The sequence below is a fragment of the Aythya fuligula genome, chromosome 5 (assembly GCF_009819795.1).
Source record: "Aythya fuligula isolate bAytFul2 chromosome 5, bAytFul2.pri, whole genome shotgun sequence".
In the NCBI taxonomy this organism is placed as follows: domain Eukaryota; kingdom Metazoa; phylum Chordata; class Aves; order Anseriformes; family Anatidae; genus Aythya; species Aythya fuligula.
In genome coordinates, this window is record NC_045563.1 from 3,037,302 (window position 1) to 3,053,595 (window position 16,294).

Genomic DNA, 16,294 nt, shown 5'->3' on the forward strand with positions numbered 1-16,294 from the left:
AATATCAGGCTAATGATCCCGCAGAAGAGTGGCAGCAAGGGAAACACCCGAACAGATCACAACACCAAGCCAGGACCATGCCTTGGAGAAACCACAGCGAGCAACAGAGGCAGAGGCAGTGCCTTTGAGCTCGTGGAGATGCCCAGCGGCCCCACGTGCCAGAAAATACTTTCTGGAGCTGATGGCAGAAAGCTGCAGAAACACCAGCTCTGGAGCCTGGCTATAGGAGAACCAGGGAGGGATGATCTCAGTGCTCGTTTATCCCCCCTCCCTTTTCCATCTGCATCTTCCCAAAAAAAAAAAAAAAAAAAAAAATCTCTTTCTGCCTCTGCCACGAACAGTTGCAAGGGGGGTAGAGCCCCATGGGGAATGCGAGCAATGCCAGCCCCGGCACCGCGAGGCGGAAACGTGGGGACAGCTGGGGAAGCTCTGACATGGCACAGCTGGCCACCACGACTCCTTTGGGCTGCAGAAACCTTAGGGGGAATTTTTGGCATCGAACAGAAGCCTTTATATTTAGAGAAGCGGGGGACAGGCACCGCAGCGAGGAGGGCGGGGGTCCGGCCACGCGCGCGCTTCACCAGGACAGTTTACAGAGATAGAAGATGCTTGATAAAAAAAAAAAAAAACTTGAAATTTAGAATAAATGGGCAGGGAAAAACCACGGGGCAGGTTCTGAGCAGGAACGAAGGGGAAGGAGGAGGGGGCTGCACCCTGTGCCCCCCCGGCTGCAGCTGCAGGCCAGATGGCTCCGCGCACCGCGATTGTGCCGTGACCGCGGCCACGGGAGCCCGAGGAAGATTAGGCTGCGGGGCCAGAGCCCGTAATGCTGCAGACCCCCTGGATTTAAAATGCAAATGGGCAGCACAAGACAATGGGCACGGCTGCTCCGTGGGGCTCACAGGTGTCCCTGGTGTCCTACAGAGGGAGGTGGTGCAGGCGTGGCCCCAAGGAGAACCCGCGTGCCTTCAGCGCCCAACTTTTGGATGAAGGTGTGAGAGCTGGGGGGATTTTTCTTCCCGTTAGACCTGCTGGAAAACCTCGAGCACATCCTAAGAGCCAGGAAAAGCAGCATCTGCTCGGGTTGCACACTTGACCTTGGATGCTGCACGCCCGTGCACAAAGAATTGCAGCTGCTAAAATTAAAGCCGCGCTCGGAACAAGCCCGGAGAGGAAACCCATGGCACAGCAAAGCCACAGAGCCTAAAATATCTCTTTTTAAAGATCCCTTGCCTTGGCTTTGCTGTGGCAGCCCCCTGGGGTGGCAGGATCCTGCCAGAACAGCCTCTGTGCTCTGCTGAGACAGCACCAGCAGCCGAGGGAGCCGGGTAAGGACAGCACCAGCACCAGGACAAAGCGCTTCTGAGGCTGCCCCAGACGGCCGAGCCAGCCCCCTGCCAAAAGGCTGTCTGAACGCGAGGCAGAAAGCCCGCAGCAGCGAAATGCTGGCAGGGTATTTAAAGTTTAATGCTCCTTTTAGCATGCTCGGCTGAACCCGGGGTATTTTGGAAGCAGCAGCTCGCGCATCTGCTCCCAGCTGCCCCCCAGCAGCCCCTGGGGTGCTCGCTGGGGGGGCACAAGAGCCCAAATTGGCCACGGGTGGAGGTGGGATCAGGGTCAGGACCACGTCTCCTGGTGAGCTGCAGGGGGTTGGGGGCACCGGGGGCTGCCACGGTGCCAACACACGGGGCAATTCCCCCAGCCCTGCCAGCACAGGAGGAGAGCATCGTGGTGTTTTATCCTCCTGCTGCATTGGGAGCATCAAGCCCCGGTGAGGAGAGCATTCCCAGAACAAGCAAATCCGAGACAAACGAGACAAATGACCCCACACAGACACAGAGCCCAGGGCAAACACCAAGCGCCGGCTGCCCAGCGGTCCCAGCACCTCTCAAGGCTCAGCACCTGCTTTGACACCAGCTTCCTATGAAGCCAGCGCCTTGTTAGCACTAGAAAGAGAGCGCGCATGTGCCGAGCTACCTGCTGCTTTTTTCCCTGCTTGCCCCAGCAATGCAAATCAGCCGTCTGCAGCTGTGGGCCCTGGGGAAAGCGAGCGGCGGCGGCTCCTCGCAGCTCCCTGATCCCCACTGAGCCTTCCCCAGAGCCCCGTCCCCACTCGTGGGCTGCTTCCCGCAGCATACAGGGGGAGCTCTGGGTGGGATGGGATGGGAATGAGGCACCCTGATCCCAAATCTCCTGCTTGGTGTGCCAAAAGGCACCATGGATAATGGGGAGCGGCTCACCAACACCGTGGCACACCAGCAGCATCAGGGGACCCCTGAGCTCCCTGTCCCCAGCTGGGGACGGCCACCAAGGACAGCCCCGTGTCTGGAGGTGCCCGACTCGCCCTGTCCCTGCCGCTCACATCACCCAGCCACCCACAGGCACCACCACCACCACCGTGCTGTTCCCAAACGCCACTCCGCGTTAGCTGCTAACTGATGGGTATCGCGGGGAGGGGGGGCTGCACGCATGGCCCGGGGCCCCGAGCAGGCAGCCTGCCCGGGGAATGCCAGGAATTGCTGCAAGCATCGCATGAGAAGAGGCATTTGGGATGGTCCAGCTCTGCTGCGAGGCAGGATTTATACAACCCTGAGGGACCCCCACCAAAGCGTGCGCTGCTTAATCCCCAAAGCGCTGCACGGAGCCGGGGGGGGGCACCACGTGTGTCTCTGCTCCCCGCAGCACCCTGCATCCATCCTCACGGCACAGCCCCGGCACAAAAGGCAGCACGTGGCCCCACAGACAGCACGCTCCCCCCGGTGCCCTCCTGTTCAACGGGGCCCCTCCAAGAGCACCAAAACAAAGGCGGCTCCGCCAGGCGCCACCATCTGCGGCACCGCGCTGGATGCTGCGCTCCCGATGGGGTCCCGAGGAAACCCGGGGGACCCCAGAGCTTAGCCACGGGCTGCTGGTGCTGCTAACGAGCACAGGCACCGGGGAGACACAGGGAAATGTCAGGAGCAGGTTGTTATGGCAGGGTTGTGAGCGCGAGCCAGCCCTGCAGACAAAGAGAGGGGAAAAAACGCTCCTTGGGGTCCCTCGCAGGGCAGCCTGCAGGGGTTGAGCTCGTAGCTGGAACGGGGTGAGCGTGAGCCACAAAACCAGACAACAGCAGCCATGTGGCTGGAGCCTGAGGGGGCCGAGCAGCACGGGAAATCTCTGGGATTGGAGCAAAAAGCCACGCTGGGAATGCAAAGGTCGGAAACCCCCCTGGATCAGCTCCTGCTTCCATGCCAGCCACTCCCACGGTCGGGAGAAGGGCTGCAGCCACGGGGCGAGCAAGGAAAAGGAGGATTTGTCCCTTGAAGGAACCAGTTTGCTTTGTAAAAGCTGCGTTTTGATGGGAAACCGGAGTCCAAACAACTCAGCACAAAGCAGCTCTGCCACAGGGAGCGTGCCCATGGGGCTGACAAAACCGGCGCCCACCCCGGCCTTACCCTGCCTAGGAGGTTGCCCTGGAGCAGGGTCTGCTGCAGCGCCGGGGCCACCTCCTCCAGGTGCAGCACGTGGCACAGGTCGGTGAGCTCCTCCTGCCCCAGCGAGCCCGTGCCCGTGCTGTCGAAGCTGTCGAAGAGCTCCTTGAGGCGGGCTTCATACTGGTCCTGCTCAGCTTCATCCATCCCATAGCCTGCCGCGCTCACCTGCGGAGGGAGATGGGGATGGTTAGGACTTCCCACAGCAAAGCGGCGCAGAAAAAAACCCCAAGGGCTGACAGAGCAGCAGCCCACGCCACCAGTTTCAACCTCATGTGTGGTTTTTTTTGGATATCTGCACCCTGCCAGGCAGCAGCTCACCTACGGGCACGCGTGGCCCCCTTGGCACACGGATACCATGGCGCAAGAAGGCACAGCGCAGACACCCCAAACCAGCACCTTCCCCATTATTTGCATTATTTGCATGCACGCAGAGCTGGGGCAATGCCACGCAGCCCCGTTGTGCTGAGCTGGGCTGGATGTCCCCGTGCTGGGTCACTGCCCTGTCCCCACGCTGCGGGGACTCGAGGTCAGGCCCTGCCCGGAGGCAAAGCTCAGAGCACTGCGCCAGGAGAGGGACGCAGCCAGGGCAGCAGCAGGGCACGGAGCCAGCCCCGGAGCAGAGCTGGATCATTTCTCCTCTGCTGCACGAGCTGACAGCCCCAGGAGCTGCCCTGGCACTGCCCGGGGGCTCGCCCTCCCCATCTCCATCGAGTCAGGAGCTGCGCCTCCAAAGCGGCACCGGTCAGAGCGCCCCAGCCCCAGGAATTGGTTTGGGAGGAGGGGGCAAGGAGAGCAATTCCCCATCCAAAATGCAGGATCTGGCTGGCCTCCGTTCAACCAAGTGCCAGCACCACCCCAGAAGCGCAATGTGGGCTCTGCAATGGGTATCACGGGGACCCTGTGCCCAGGGATGCTCGGCCAGCCTCAGACCACGGCCCAGCACTGTCCCAGTCTCCATCTGAATTTGTTTTGCCCACTCTGCCACATGCTTTCCAGGCCACAAATCCCAAAGGAGAGCTCATCTCCAAGCCCCCTGCCACGGCACAGCCACCCCCCTCCTCCCACCACCTCTGCCCCCACCAGCGGTGCTCACAGACACCCCAAAAATAAGAGGGGTTAGGCTGTCAGAGCACCACGAGCCATCAGCTTGCACAGACACCCTGCAGCAGAGGTGCGACCAGGGAAGGCCGACCAGGAATTAGGGAATTTGGACACCTGCGGGGCAGGTGCTGCAGCCAGGACCTCGATGGGTTCGGGGTTTGGCTGGAGAGGATGCTCCCTGTGCCTGCCAAGGGGTGTGGGGTCTGTGGGGCAGAAATAGCCCAGCCTGGCTGCCCTCCCACCCCGAGGGGACACCACAAGGCCAGCAGCAGAGCCAGACCTCCCTACAGAGATGCAGCCAGCCCCATATCTTCACACCCAAGCTCCTCGACCTCCCTGTCCCCCATTTTTCACCCCCCAGGAGCCTCTGGAGTTGCTTTAGCAAAGCACCCGGGGAGGGTGCAGACGCGTTTGCATTCAACCTGGGGTGCAGAGGAGGAGTCAGCACCCAAAACCCCAGCTGCCTGCAAGCAGAGGGAAGGCAGCAAACTGGTTTCTTGCTTCTCACACCAGTAACCCCATTTCCCACTCGATCCCAGGGTGCTGGGTACCAGCATCGCCGCCACCCTGAGAGCCCCCAAACCCCAGCCTGTGGAAATTCCCAGGCATTTTTTTAGCCTCTTCCCTTCAGGTTCAGCCACCTCCTGTCCCCCAGAGACCTTTCCCGACCCTAATTCCACACCGCCACAACCAGTTCCCCCAGTTAGGTAGGGCAAAGAGCTCAGTGCCACCTCCCGGCGTGTCCCTGGGCACCGGTGCTGCTGCGGTATTGGGGTCACCAGCCGAGCCCCTCACTCGGTGCTGCAGCAGCCCCAAAAACTGACCCCAGATGAGCCCAGGCATGCTCAGGGAGAAGGGGTGGGGAACCCATAAAACCGGGGAGGAAAATAGGATGGTCAAAGAGCATGGGGTGCACGGTCCCTGTCTGGGGCTGGACCCCAGGTGAGTTTTTGGGCACGGTGTCTGGGGCAGCCTGGCAGAGAGGCACAGCCGGAGCTCACCAGGCTACAAACACAACCAGGGAGAGACCCCACCACCCCCACACAGCCAGAGGGGGATATTCCAGGCTTTCCCAGGATAAAAAAAAAAAAAAAAAAACAGAAAATAAATAGGATCCACCCCCCCCAAGCTCCTCGCCTACCTGCGGTCAGTGGCGGCGCGCTGCCGGCAGCCAGGCGGTGCCGCACGCATCCTGCACACCCTCCATCTTAGGCAGCCGGCTGTGCAAGGTGACCCAAGATGCCTACTCCCAGCTGAATTATTCAGCAGTGCTTCAGGGAAAAAAAAAAATAAGAATAAAACCACCCCACACCCTCCTACCTGCCCGGCTCGGGAGGTACCGGGGAGCTCCTGCCGTGGGCGCAACGAGGGCAGCGGCACCAAGGTGCCCAAAACCACCACCCAAACCCACGGGCTGGGGGGATTGGCAGCAGGAGAAGGGCTGAGAAAGGAGGGGGGGGGAACACGAAGCAGCAGCACAAAGCCCCGAATTAAAGCCCAGCCCTTTCATCTCGGCTCCAGATGGGCCAGCAGCTGAGATGCAGGAGGGCGGCTGGCGGGATAATAGCGGCGCTGAGCACCGGCGGCAGCTGGGCCAGGCTGCCCCGGCCCACAGAGGGGGGAGAGGGGCCCCCAGCCCCTCTGGGGTCACTCTGCTGGCATTTATCTTCAGCCCTGTGGGTCATTTTAAGCCCCCCTCCCAAATGGGCAGCTTGAGGAAACCGGGCAGGTTTAGGAAAAAATGGGCTTTTCCTTCAATTTCTGCTCTGCCTACAACAAGTCCTCGGCAGCAAGGAATAATGGGACGAGGAAGTTTCAGCAGCATTTCTTTCCTTCCTTTAAATCCAGCCCCTCCAGAGAGCCAGATAACCTTCAGAGCACAGCACACCACGCAGAGGCCTGACGCGAGCACGTTCCCAGCTAAATTTAACTCAAATAATACAGGCTCAAAATCGTAATTACCACTGAGCACAGCAACTGCTGAATCGACATCGGCCTCCAAGCTTTAGCCTCGAGCTACAGAAGACGCACGCTGCCCGAGCGATCCCTGCACCATCAGGTGAAGATGGCACAGCGAGCACAGCACCTTTTTGTGCCCACACAAGTGTGCATCAAGCTGAACAGCACATTTGCTCAGCACAAGGCTCACGGAGCTATTTCCATGGGTGTATCACCGACGGTGTCTGTGTGCCTGCACCAGTGTGCCCTGCAAGGCACAGAGAGGTGCTGCTGTCACCTCCGCCTTTGGTGGTCTCGGCTCAAACGAGGGGCTGACAATTAGCAGCCTGTGACCGCCCATCGGAGCCACATCTCGTGGCCACGTCCAAAACACGACAGCAGCTCCAGAATGTGACCATTGTCACCCTGTGCTGAGGAACCTGGGCAGGTTAACAGCACCTTCCCTCTGTGCTTTGACACCCAGGGTGATGGGAACAGAGCTGCCAAGGAAGGCCAGGACCTGGGCACGCTGATGGGTTTTGTTCGGGGATGCTCAGCAGCCACAGAAATGGGGCTCTGGAGCCAAAAGGCCGGAGCTGGATGAATCTCAACTTATTGTCTCCTTCCCCTAATGATCTGTCTCGCCCACCCCAGCTGTGGCTGAGCTGTGATTCAGTGCTCACACCGCAGACCCCGACGCCTGCTCCGGGGGGATGTCCGAGCTAAACCCACGCCAGGTCCCACCCCGCCGCGTGCCGTCCCCTCTCGGGGAGCTGTGGCTCTGTGGCAGGTCGCACAACGGCAAGAAGGCAAGGGAAAGGAAAACAACAAGGGGGCAGCGAAGCCCCCCGAGTGTCAGTAAATCACTTCGGCTCCGTAAATCACTTCGCAGCACGCCCGGCTCTTCAGGGGTCACCACCGCAGTCAGCCGTACAGCTGGCGGCTCCTCCTCCCCATTGAGCACCGCAATAATTTCCACAGCCTGGCACCGGGCTGCTTTGCACCTCAATGCCACCTTCCACCCCCCCCAAAAAAAAAAACAACACAGCAACCCCCCCCCCTAAATCGGCGGAGAAAGGGGATCCTGTTAACCAGCCTCCCCGCTCCCCAGATTAGCGGCGGAGCGGCGGCACGTTAAGCGCCATAAATTTATGTAAAGAGCTTCAAAAGGCAGCGCAGCGCTTTGAATATTCACGCCACCTCGGTATTTGCATGGCAATGGGTCCTTTCAGCCAGCAGCCCGCACGCCACCAAGCAAAAACAAAGCACCCATCTGGCCGGATTTGCGCCGCGGCCACTCGGGGAGCCCCCGGCCCCGGGGGGGGACCCGCGCTGCGCACCCGAAGGAGGTGATTTTGGGGATGCCAAGCGAGCTGCTGCCGGCACACAGAGCCCCCACGGAGCTCCCCCACCCCCCCCCCGGGGCTGAATCACGGCTCCCCCCGCACGCAGGCACGGCGCCGAGCGCCCTCATCCCTGCGGCAGCGGGGCTGGAGGCGATGCGCAAGGACGGATGCGGCTGCGCCAAGCAGGGCGCACGGGAAAAAAAAAAAAAAAAAAAAAAAAAAAGCGCCTCGGACCCCATCTCCTGCGGCTGACCCTAAAAAAATAAATCCGATTTGGGGTTCCCCCCGCTCGCCCCCATCCTTACCGTGCCGCCCACCGCCCGGGATGCGCCGGAGCCGCCGTGCCCATGGCTTCCTACCGGGGACCGGCTGCTGCTGCAGCGGTGGGGGGGCTTCGGCGGCGACAAAATCCCCCCCCCGCTGCCTCCAGTTCCTCCCCCGGCAGCTTTCTGCGGCTTTCACAGCCGGGGCAGAGCCGGCCCGGCGCCGCCTCCCCGGAACGGGAGGGCCCGGGGCGGGAGGGGGGCGCGCAGCACCTCCGGTATTAGGGGCGGCCCCGAGGGGGGCGGAGGACGAAGGGCGAAACACCCGGGGGTCGCGGCGGAGCGGGCACCCCAACCGCGGTGCCGCTCACCTGCCTGGAGCGCCACCACCCTCACTAAAGGGCTGCTGGGGGCTTTTGGCACATCCCGGGGACCCCCCCACCAGCACCCAACCTCTAAAGGGTGGTGGGCTGCGCCCCGGGACCACCCCGGTGCCGGGGTGCCCCCTCCCCATCACCCCCACCATCTCCATCACTCGCCGGTGTTGGGGGTCCCCTCCTCACCATCCCCATCACCCCCCAATATTGGGGTCCCCCCCACCGCTCCGAGGTCCCCCCCCCCCGGCCCCAGCTCACCCGGCGCTGCTGCCGGTGCGCGGAGCGGTGCGGAGCAGGAGCGCGGCTGCCGGGGGAGGCGCCCGGTTCAAATGCGGCGGCGTTTATTGGGCCGCGGCGCGGGGGCGGCCCCGGGGGCGCGGGGAGGCCGCCGGCCCTTTGTGCGCCGGGAGCCGCCCCCCCGGAGCCGCCCCCGCCCCGCCGCACACCGGGACCCCCCCCCTTCTGCCCGCCCGGTATCGCGACAGCCGGTATCGCGACACGCCGGCGCCCCCCAGCCCGCGCGCAACGCGGGTCCCCCCCGCGCGTCCGTGCGTCCCCGCCGGTGACACCCGGGTCCCCACCCGGAGAACACCCCCAAAAAGGGGCCCTATTAAAGCATGGGGACCCTCCCGGCTGCCCCCTTCGCCAGGGAGCCGGGGCTGTGGCTTGTGGCTTCTCTGATGGCTAGTAAGGGGTTGTGCAACCCCGCAACCCGCTGCGGCACGCACTCATTTGCCTCTCTGCTGAAACTCGAGGGCCGTGCTGGTCGTTAGGCACCTTCCTCTTCTTTAGGATGAACCTGAAATTGGTCTGAGGGTCCAAAATGTTTAGGAGGGAGGGAAGCAAAAACCTTGTGGCCAGATGAAACCTCGCTTTGGTGGGAAACCCTACTGGAGAGCCACGGGGTCCTGCAGGAGCTGGGCCGGCCTGCCGTGCCACCCCACAGCTGTGGGGACACAGGGGACGTGGCACGGGACCTGAACACCCCAATAAAGGTGTGGTGGCACCTGGAGCAGCCCCAGTCCCTGTGCACCCTCACCAAATGTCACGGCCTTCTGTGGCAGTGCCACCACGGTGGGACACGGTGGATGGGAGCGGGCCCCTGGCCGTGGGGCACGTCCCCACAAAATCGGGGTGAGGAGAGGGGACTGTGATGGGAACGGGGCCTCTGTGAGGGGTTTGCTGGACAGATGTTAGCACAGAGGGCTTTGTGCTGGGGGAGGGCTCGGGGGGTTGTTTGACAACATTGCCATTTTTCTCTGCAGCTTTCTGCTGCTCTGACACTTGCTGGGGTCTTTTCTTTCTTCTTTTCTTTTCTTTTCTTTTCTTTTCTTTTCTTTTCTTTTCTTTTCTTTTCTTTTCTTTTCTTTTCTTTTCTTTTCTTTTCTTTTCTTTTCTTTTCTTTTCTTTCCTCTCCAACATTTGCTTTCTCATCCCCCGGTCCGAGCTCTTCCATTATGCGAAGCTGAAACCATCTGCCGCTTTGTTTTCCTGCTAGCCCTGCTTGTGCCAGGACCTCATCCCCCGCACCCTCCTCCTCGCTAATCCACGGAACAGCCCCGAAAACCCACGGCTGCCACCAAACAAAGGCTCTCAGCGCGTGCTCGCGTGTGCCCAGCGATGGGGCCAGCAGCCAGCGCGGTGTCCCCGTGTCCCCAGCCAGCTCGCGTGGCCTCTGCAGCGCCAAGGGCGCATCGCTGCGGGGCGAGGGGGGAGAATTCCTGACTCATTCCCAGGACCGGCTGCTTGCGGAGGCATCCTGATATATTTTCTCCCCCTTTTCCCATGGGAGGAAAGCGTGTTTGCAGAGCCCCGCCAGCCTATTTTGGGACCCCCCCTCCCCAAGGGAGCAGCTGCAGCCGAGCGTCGCATCCGGCACCGGCGCTTGGCGGGGCGAGCTCGGAGGAAGGAAACCTCTGCTCGCCGGCACTGTCACGTGTGGCACAGGGAAAAAAAAGCAGGAATTCGGGCAAAACCAGGCCTGCTGAGCTCAAACTGCCTCCCACGGCCCTGTGTGGGGGCTGCCACCCGAAAACGGGGGGTTAAGCCTCGTGGGTGTGCGCCCAGGGCAGCGGTGACCCCAAAAAGGGGCCACGGGGCCCTCCTGGCCTGGGTGCGTGGCCGGGTGGCACCGTGTTTGCTGCTCCCCTTGGCTGCGGGCTGCTTGGTGGGGCTGGGGATATGGGGCTGGGGTTGTGGGGTTGGGGTTGTGGGGCTGGGGGGTCCCCAAGTGCGGCCTCCGGTGCCAGGAGGGCGCAAAGCCGTGGAAATGAGAGGGGAAAATAACAAAGGGGGAGCTCCGCGCCCCGCCGCAGCGCGCTGCTGCCACCCCCAGGGCACCCGAACGGGGTGGGCTGCTGCGAGGGGACAGGGGGATATGGGGACAGGGGGATATGGGGACAGGGGACAGGGACAGTGGGATATGGGGACAAGGGGACACGGGAATATGGGAAAAGGGGGACGGGGACGCAGGGACAAGGGGATATGGGGAGAGGGGGACACGGGAATATGGGGACAGTGGGATATAGGGACAGGGGGATATAGGGACAGGGGAATATGGGGACAGGGGGATGTGGGGCCGGGCCCCGTGCAGCACCGGCAGCTGAATGGGGACGGGGAGCGCGGCTCAGCGCCTCCTGCTGGGACTGAGAGGCAGCTGGCGTTATTTTATTGTATGTTCACTTTTATTATTTTATTTTATTTTATTTTATTTTATTTTATTTTATTTTATTTTATTTTATTTTATTTTATTTTATTTTATTTTATTTTATATTTAATTATTTATTTTATAATTCATCATGTTTATTTCTAATTTATTTTTATTATTTTTATTTCTAATTTATTTTTATTATTTTTCAATTATTTTTCTTTTTAATTTATTTTTCTTTTTAAATTTATTTTTATTTTTTGTCTTTTTATTCCATTATTCATTTCCTTTTAATTTCGGTACTTGCCCTCTCCCCCCCCCCGTCCCTTTAACCCCTGCATCTCCCCCCGCCCCCCAGCCCCACCCCATAGGGGGCGTGTCCGATGAATGGGCGTGCCCGAGTGGGCGGAGCCATCCGACGGCCGCACCCAATGGGCGTGCCCCAAACACAAAAGAGGCGTGGCCACCGGGCGGAGCATGAATGGGGTGGGTGTGGGCGTGGCCCTGAGAGTGGGCGTGGCCTCGGCAGTGGGCGTGGCCCCGTTGGCGCGCCGGGCGGGCTGCGGGCGCGATGCGGCGGCGCGGCGGCGGCGCGGAGGCTCCGGGGAGCGGCGACAGCGACGGGGACAGCGGCGGAGGGGCCCGGCCCCGGCCCCAGCCCTCCCGGTGAGTCCCGGCCCCGGTCCCGGAGCCGTGCCCGAGCCGTGCCCTGGGTGGCTTTGGGCTCTCGGGGTAGCACCGGGGTGGCACCGGGGTGACACCGGGGTGCCCTCTCCCTTCGCAGCCCACCCGCTGCGCCCCGGTGGCACCGGTGGGGTCGGAGCTGTGCTTGGCTGCCGGTCACCCCCCTGCCCTCCAGCCGGATTGGGGGCACGGCCGTGCCGATCCCATTACCGGGCAGCTCTCGGTGCCCTTTGCTCCGCTTCCCCGCAGCGCCGGGGGCTCCCCGAGCTCTTTCCCAACTCCCCCGCTGGGCTCCCGGGGATTGCGCAGGTTCCCGTGGCTCCGGGATGCCTCCGGGAGCCCGTCTGGGCTGCGTGGGCTCCGGGCGTTGCCCCGGCTCGGTGATTCCCCGTTGCCGGTTTTGCTTGCCGGGCACCTGCCCTGCCCTTCCTGCCCACTCGTGGCCCCGTGGGAGGCTGCGCCAAGGTGCTCGGCCCCATCCCCAAAAGCCAAAAGTTATGGGGCGGGTGGGGCTCAGCCCTAAACGAGCCACAGGGGGGGCTGCGGGGTGCCCCAAACCCTTTGGGGTGCTCACGGGGCTGTGTCCCCTGGCAGGGGCTGGCTGGGCCGGTGCCCCCGGCTGCGCACCCTGCTGCTGGAGCTGCTCCTCGTCTACGTCTCCGTGCCCTTCCTCATCCGCCTCTTCCCCGTCATCCTCACCAAATTCATCTTCCTCAACTTCCGTGAGTGCCCCGGCGGGGAGAGCTCCACCTGGGCGAGCACAAGCTTTTGGGGTGCCGCTTTTGGGGCAGGAGGGCCGGGATGGGGTGGGGGTGGGGGTGGGGGGGTCCACTCTGATGGCACGGGGCCAGCCCCCAGCTGCAGAAGCGGCTCTCCCCGTGGCACGCCGCGTTTTGCAAGCGTTTTGTAAGGCGCTGACACCAGCCCTGTTTGCTGCCCGGGGTTGCGACACGCGTGGGCACGCGAAAACACCCGTGGGACGAAGCCTCGAGGTGGCCGAGGGCCGTCCTCCGGTGGTGGCACAACCCTGGGCTTTGGGGTGAATTATCGAATTAAACAGCACCGTGCGGCTGCGGGAGGTGCACGGAATCAGCTGGGTTTTGGGGGGTTCCTGGGTGCTGCCCACCGCGACGACCCCTTTGTCCCCCCCAGTGGCTTTCCCCTTCTTCACGGACCTGCGGCAGCCGGCGCTGCTGCTGAACAACACGGTCAGCCTGCGCCTCGCCACCGAGCCCGGCGTCTCCGTCGGCATCTGGTGAGCAGGGCTGGGCCTCCTCTTCCTCCTCTTCCTCCTCCTCCTCTTCCTCCTCCTCCTCTTCCTCGTCCTCTTCTTCCTCGTCCTCCCCCGGTGGAGGACCACGGTCCCCGTCCGTCCCCGCAGGCACACGGTGCCGGGCAGCAGAGGGGCCGAGGCGCGGGGCCAGGAGCAGGGCTGGTACGAGGAGGCGCTGGGCGATGCTCACCCCGTCATCATCTACCTGCACGGCAACGGGGGCACCAGGCGAGTACCCGAGGGCTGTGGTGACATCCCGGGGTGGGTGGCAGCTGCCCTTCTGCGAGGGACACGCAGGCTCGGGGACACGGGTTTGAGCACTGAACCCGATGAGACCTCACGCGCATCCTAGTGATGCTGTCCCAGGGGATGGGATCTGGGTGCTTTGGGGACCTCTTTGCTCCCAGGGTATGGGATCTGGGTGCTTTGGGGTCCCCTTTAGCTCCCAGGGGATGGGATCTGGGTGCTTTGGGGACCTCTTTGCTCCCAGGATATGGGATCTGGGTGCTTTGGGGTCCCCTTTAGCTCCCAGGGGATGGAATCTGGGTGCTCTGGGGACTCCTTTGCTCCCAGGATATGGGATTTGGGTGCTTTGGGGTCCCCTTTAGCACCCAGGAGACGGGATCTGGGTACTCCAAGGTCCCCTTTAGCATCCAGGGGACAGGATCTGGGTGCTCCAGGGTCCTCTTCAGCACCCAGATCCCGTCCCATGGAAGTCCTGGGGTCCCCTTTAGCTCCCGGGGTACAGGATCTGGGTGCTCTGGGGTCCCCTTTAGCTCCCTGGGGTGTGCAGCTGTCCCTCGTGTGACCCAGCCCTGGTGGTGACGGTGTCCCCAAGCCGGCCGTGCCCTGGCCGAGCGGGGGAAGCCCTCTACCCCCTGCACACCCCGATTTTTATCCTCGCGTTCCCCATCAGGGCTGCGAGCCACCGGGTCCAGTTCATGAAGGTAAGTGGGGACCAGGACGTGCCGGGCGTTGGGCTCGTGCTGGCTTTGGGGACACGTGGTGGGGACATAACTCTGTGCCACCCCTCCGCCAGCTGATGGGGGCTGCTGACTTCCACATCGTGGCTCTGGACTACCGAGGTACGGCCACCCCCTGCCCCTCGCTGAGCCATGCCCTGGGGACCCGGGGACCGTCCCCTCGGGGCCGTGACCCCCCCAGACGTGTCCCCCGCAGGTTATGGGGACTCCAGCGGGTACCCCACGGAGAGCGGCTTCACCACCGACGTCCTGGCGCTCTACGACTGGGTCAAGGCGCGGAGTGGGAACAGCAGCATCATCTTCTGGGGACACTCCTTGGGGACCGGGTAGGTGTGGGGCCAGCTGAGGGGCATGCCGTGGGTGCCCCCCCCTTCACCCTCACCTCTTTTTCTTGTAGGATCGCGACGAACGCGGCCAGAAAGCTGCAGGAGGAGCGAGGTAACCTCCAGGGCTGGGCTGGCTGCGTGCCGCTCACCAAATTTTAGGGGTCCCCATGGCTCTGCTTGAGCATCGGGCGGGGACAAGCCGCTGTCCCCATCCTCCTTGACCCCAACCCCCCCCAGCAATGCCCCTTGGGCTGACTCCCACCCCGTGCTGCTCTCAGGGGTCCAGGTTGATGCCATCGTGCTGGAGTCACCCTACAACAGCATCCGCGAGGCGGCCGCCCACGTCCCCATCACCACGGTGAGCCCGGTGGCCCTGCGTGGTGGCTGTCCCCGCTGTCCCCTCACCCCATCAGCGGCTCAGCCAGCGTCCTGCTGTCTCCCGGGCAGATTTACCGGCAGTTCCCGGGTTTCGAGTACCTCATCTTGGACTCCATAGCTCTGGCCAACATGTTCTTCCGCAACGATGAGAAGTGAGCGCCCGGCGGGACGGGGCGAGGGGGCTGGGGCGGGCACCTCGCGCCACCGCTGCGGCGTGCGCTGTGTTTGCTCAGCTTACTCATGCCCCAGAAGTGCCTTTTATTGGGTGCAAGGTCAGAAATCCACATTTCTATCGGGCTACGTCACCATTTGATGGCCTTTTATTTTCGCTCCGGCGAGCGCGGTGCGCTCGCATCCCACCCCACGCGCTGTGGAGTCCTCCTGCCTTGGTGTTTGTGGGCACCTCTGCAAAAAGCTGCCTGGTTTTTGGTGATTTTGCAGTCACAGCACCCCCAAATGGTGTTTAAGGTTATTAAGGTCTCGAGGGGAACAGTTTCTGGTTCACCCTGCAGTGCTGCCCTGGACACCAAAGGGCTGGATTTGGGGTGAGGGTCATGAGGGATGCTCAGTGGGGTGAGGGGGGCTCTGGACTGACCCCAGCGCCGTGCCTGCCCCCCGCAGCGTGAAGGTGCTGGCCTGCCCGCTCCTCATCCTGCACGCCGAGGACGACGCCGTGCTGCCCGTGCAGCTGGGACGCAAGGTGGGGAACAGGGGGGCTGTGGGTGATCCAGGGAGAGGGTTTGGGACCCCACCGGGGGTCACCGACCCGAGGAGGGGCCGTGCACGCCCCTAACCCTGCTCCCACCCAGCTCTTCGAGACGGCACGCGGCGCCTACAAGGACAAGAGCAAGGTGAAGTTCATCACTTTTCCCAAAGAGCTGGGCCTGGGCCACGACTACATCTCCTCCAACCCCGAGCTGCCCGCCCTGGTCAAGTGAGTGCTGCCCCGTGGCAATGTGGGGGCGCAGAACCAGCCTCGCCTCTTCCTCTTGGGGTCCATCTTCCCCTGCAGCAACCGTGCAGGTCCCTTCCCCGTGTTCCTTCCCGTCCCCATGGGGTTTGGTGGCATTTTTCGAGCCCCGATGGCTCCCCGTGGCCCCAGGTGGCACAGGGAGGTGGCGCGGGGACGGCACGGGGACGCAGCTTTGCTCAAAGCCCAGCCCAGACCCACGCCCAGGGGTGCGAAACGATGCTCTGAAGCAGCACAGGAGGGTCGGTGGCACAGCGCGAGGTTTATTGTGTCTCGTTGCAGAGACTTCTTGAACATGAAGTGACGCCAGCCGCTGCCTACAGCCCCCCGTGAGCACTCCCCTCCCCACGCCCCGCGCCAGGAAGCCGGCACAGCACTGACCGTACTTCTGTACGTAATAAACTACTGAGAAACTTTCTAACGCTCCCGCTGACTCGAGGATGCTGCAGGATGCTCGGGGGATGGAGATATTGCTGCTGGGGATGGAGACAGCGCCGTGACTTTGCTGCTACAGGGACAGAACGGAGCAAGC

The 16,294-nt window shown here is 62.5% G+C and overlaps 2 protein-coding genes across 9 annotated transcripts in view; one reads left to right on the plus strand and one right to left on the minus strand.

Moving 5' to 3' along the window:
• NIN (ninein) overlaps window positions 1-8,793 on the minus strand; it is a 54,310-nt gene extending 45,517 nt beyond the window's left edge. For 6 of the 8 annotated variants that reach the window (XM_032187671.1, XM_032187663.1, XM_032187668.1 and 3 more), the window contains exons 1-2: window positions 8,167-8,311; window positions 3,438-3,641 (exon numbers count right to left, since the gene is read on the minus strand). In XM_032187671.1, the coding sequence (XP_032043562.1) occupies window positions 3,438-3,620 (183 nt within the window). In that variant the 5' untranslated portion in view covers window positions 3,621-3,641; window positions 8,167-8,311. Of the gene's footprint in view, window positions 1-3,437; window positions 3,642-5,718; window positions 5,772-8,166; window positions 8,312-8,759 lie in introns of those variants that run through there. The other 2 variants (XM_032187665.1, XM_032187666.1) reach the window with 2 other exon arrangements.
• Window positions 8,794-11,719: 2,926 nt separating this feature from the next.
• ABHD12B (abhydrolase domain containing 12B) lies at window positions 11,720-16,180 on the plus strand. Its single transcript, XM_032188882.1, has 13 exons — window positions 11,720-11,814; window positions 12,427-12,554; window positions 12,985-13,087; window positions 13,214-13,333; window positions 14,022-14,052; window positions 14,145-14,190; window positions 14,285-14,414; window positions 14,486-14,526; window positions 14,693-14,772; window positions 14,862-14,944; window positions 15,414-15,492; window positions 15,602-15,726; window positions 16,045-16,180. The coding sequence occupies exons 1-13, from the start codon at window positions 11,720-11,722 to the stop codon at window positions 16,064-16,066; spliced, it is 1,083 nt and encodes a 360-aa protein (XP_032044773.1). The 3' UTR covers window positions 16,067-16,180.
• Window positions 16,181-16,294: the final 114 nt, after the last annotated feature.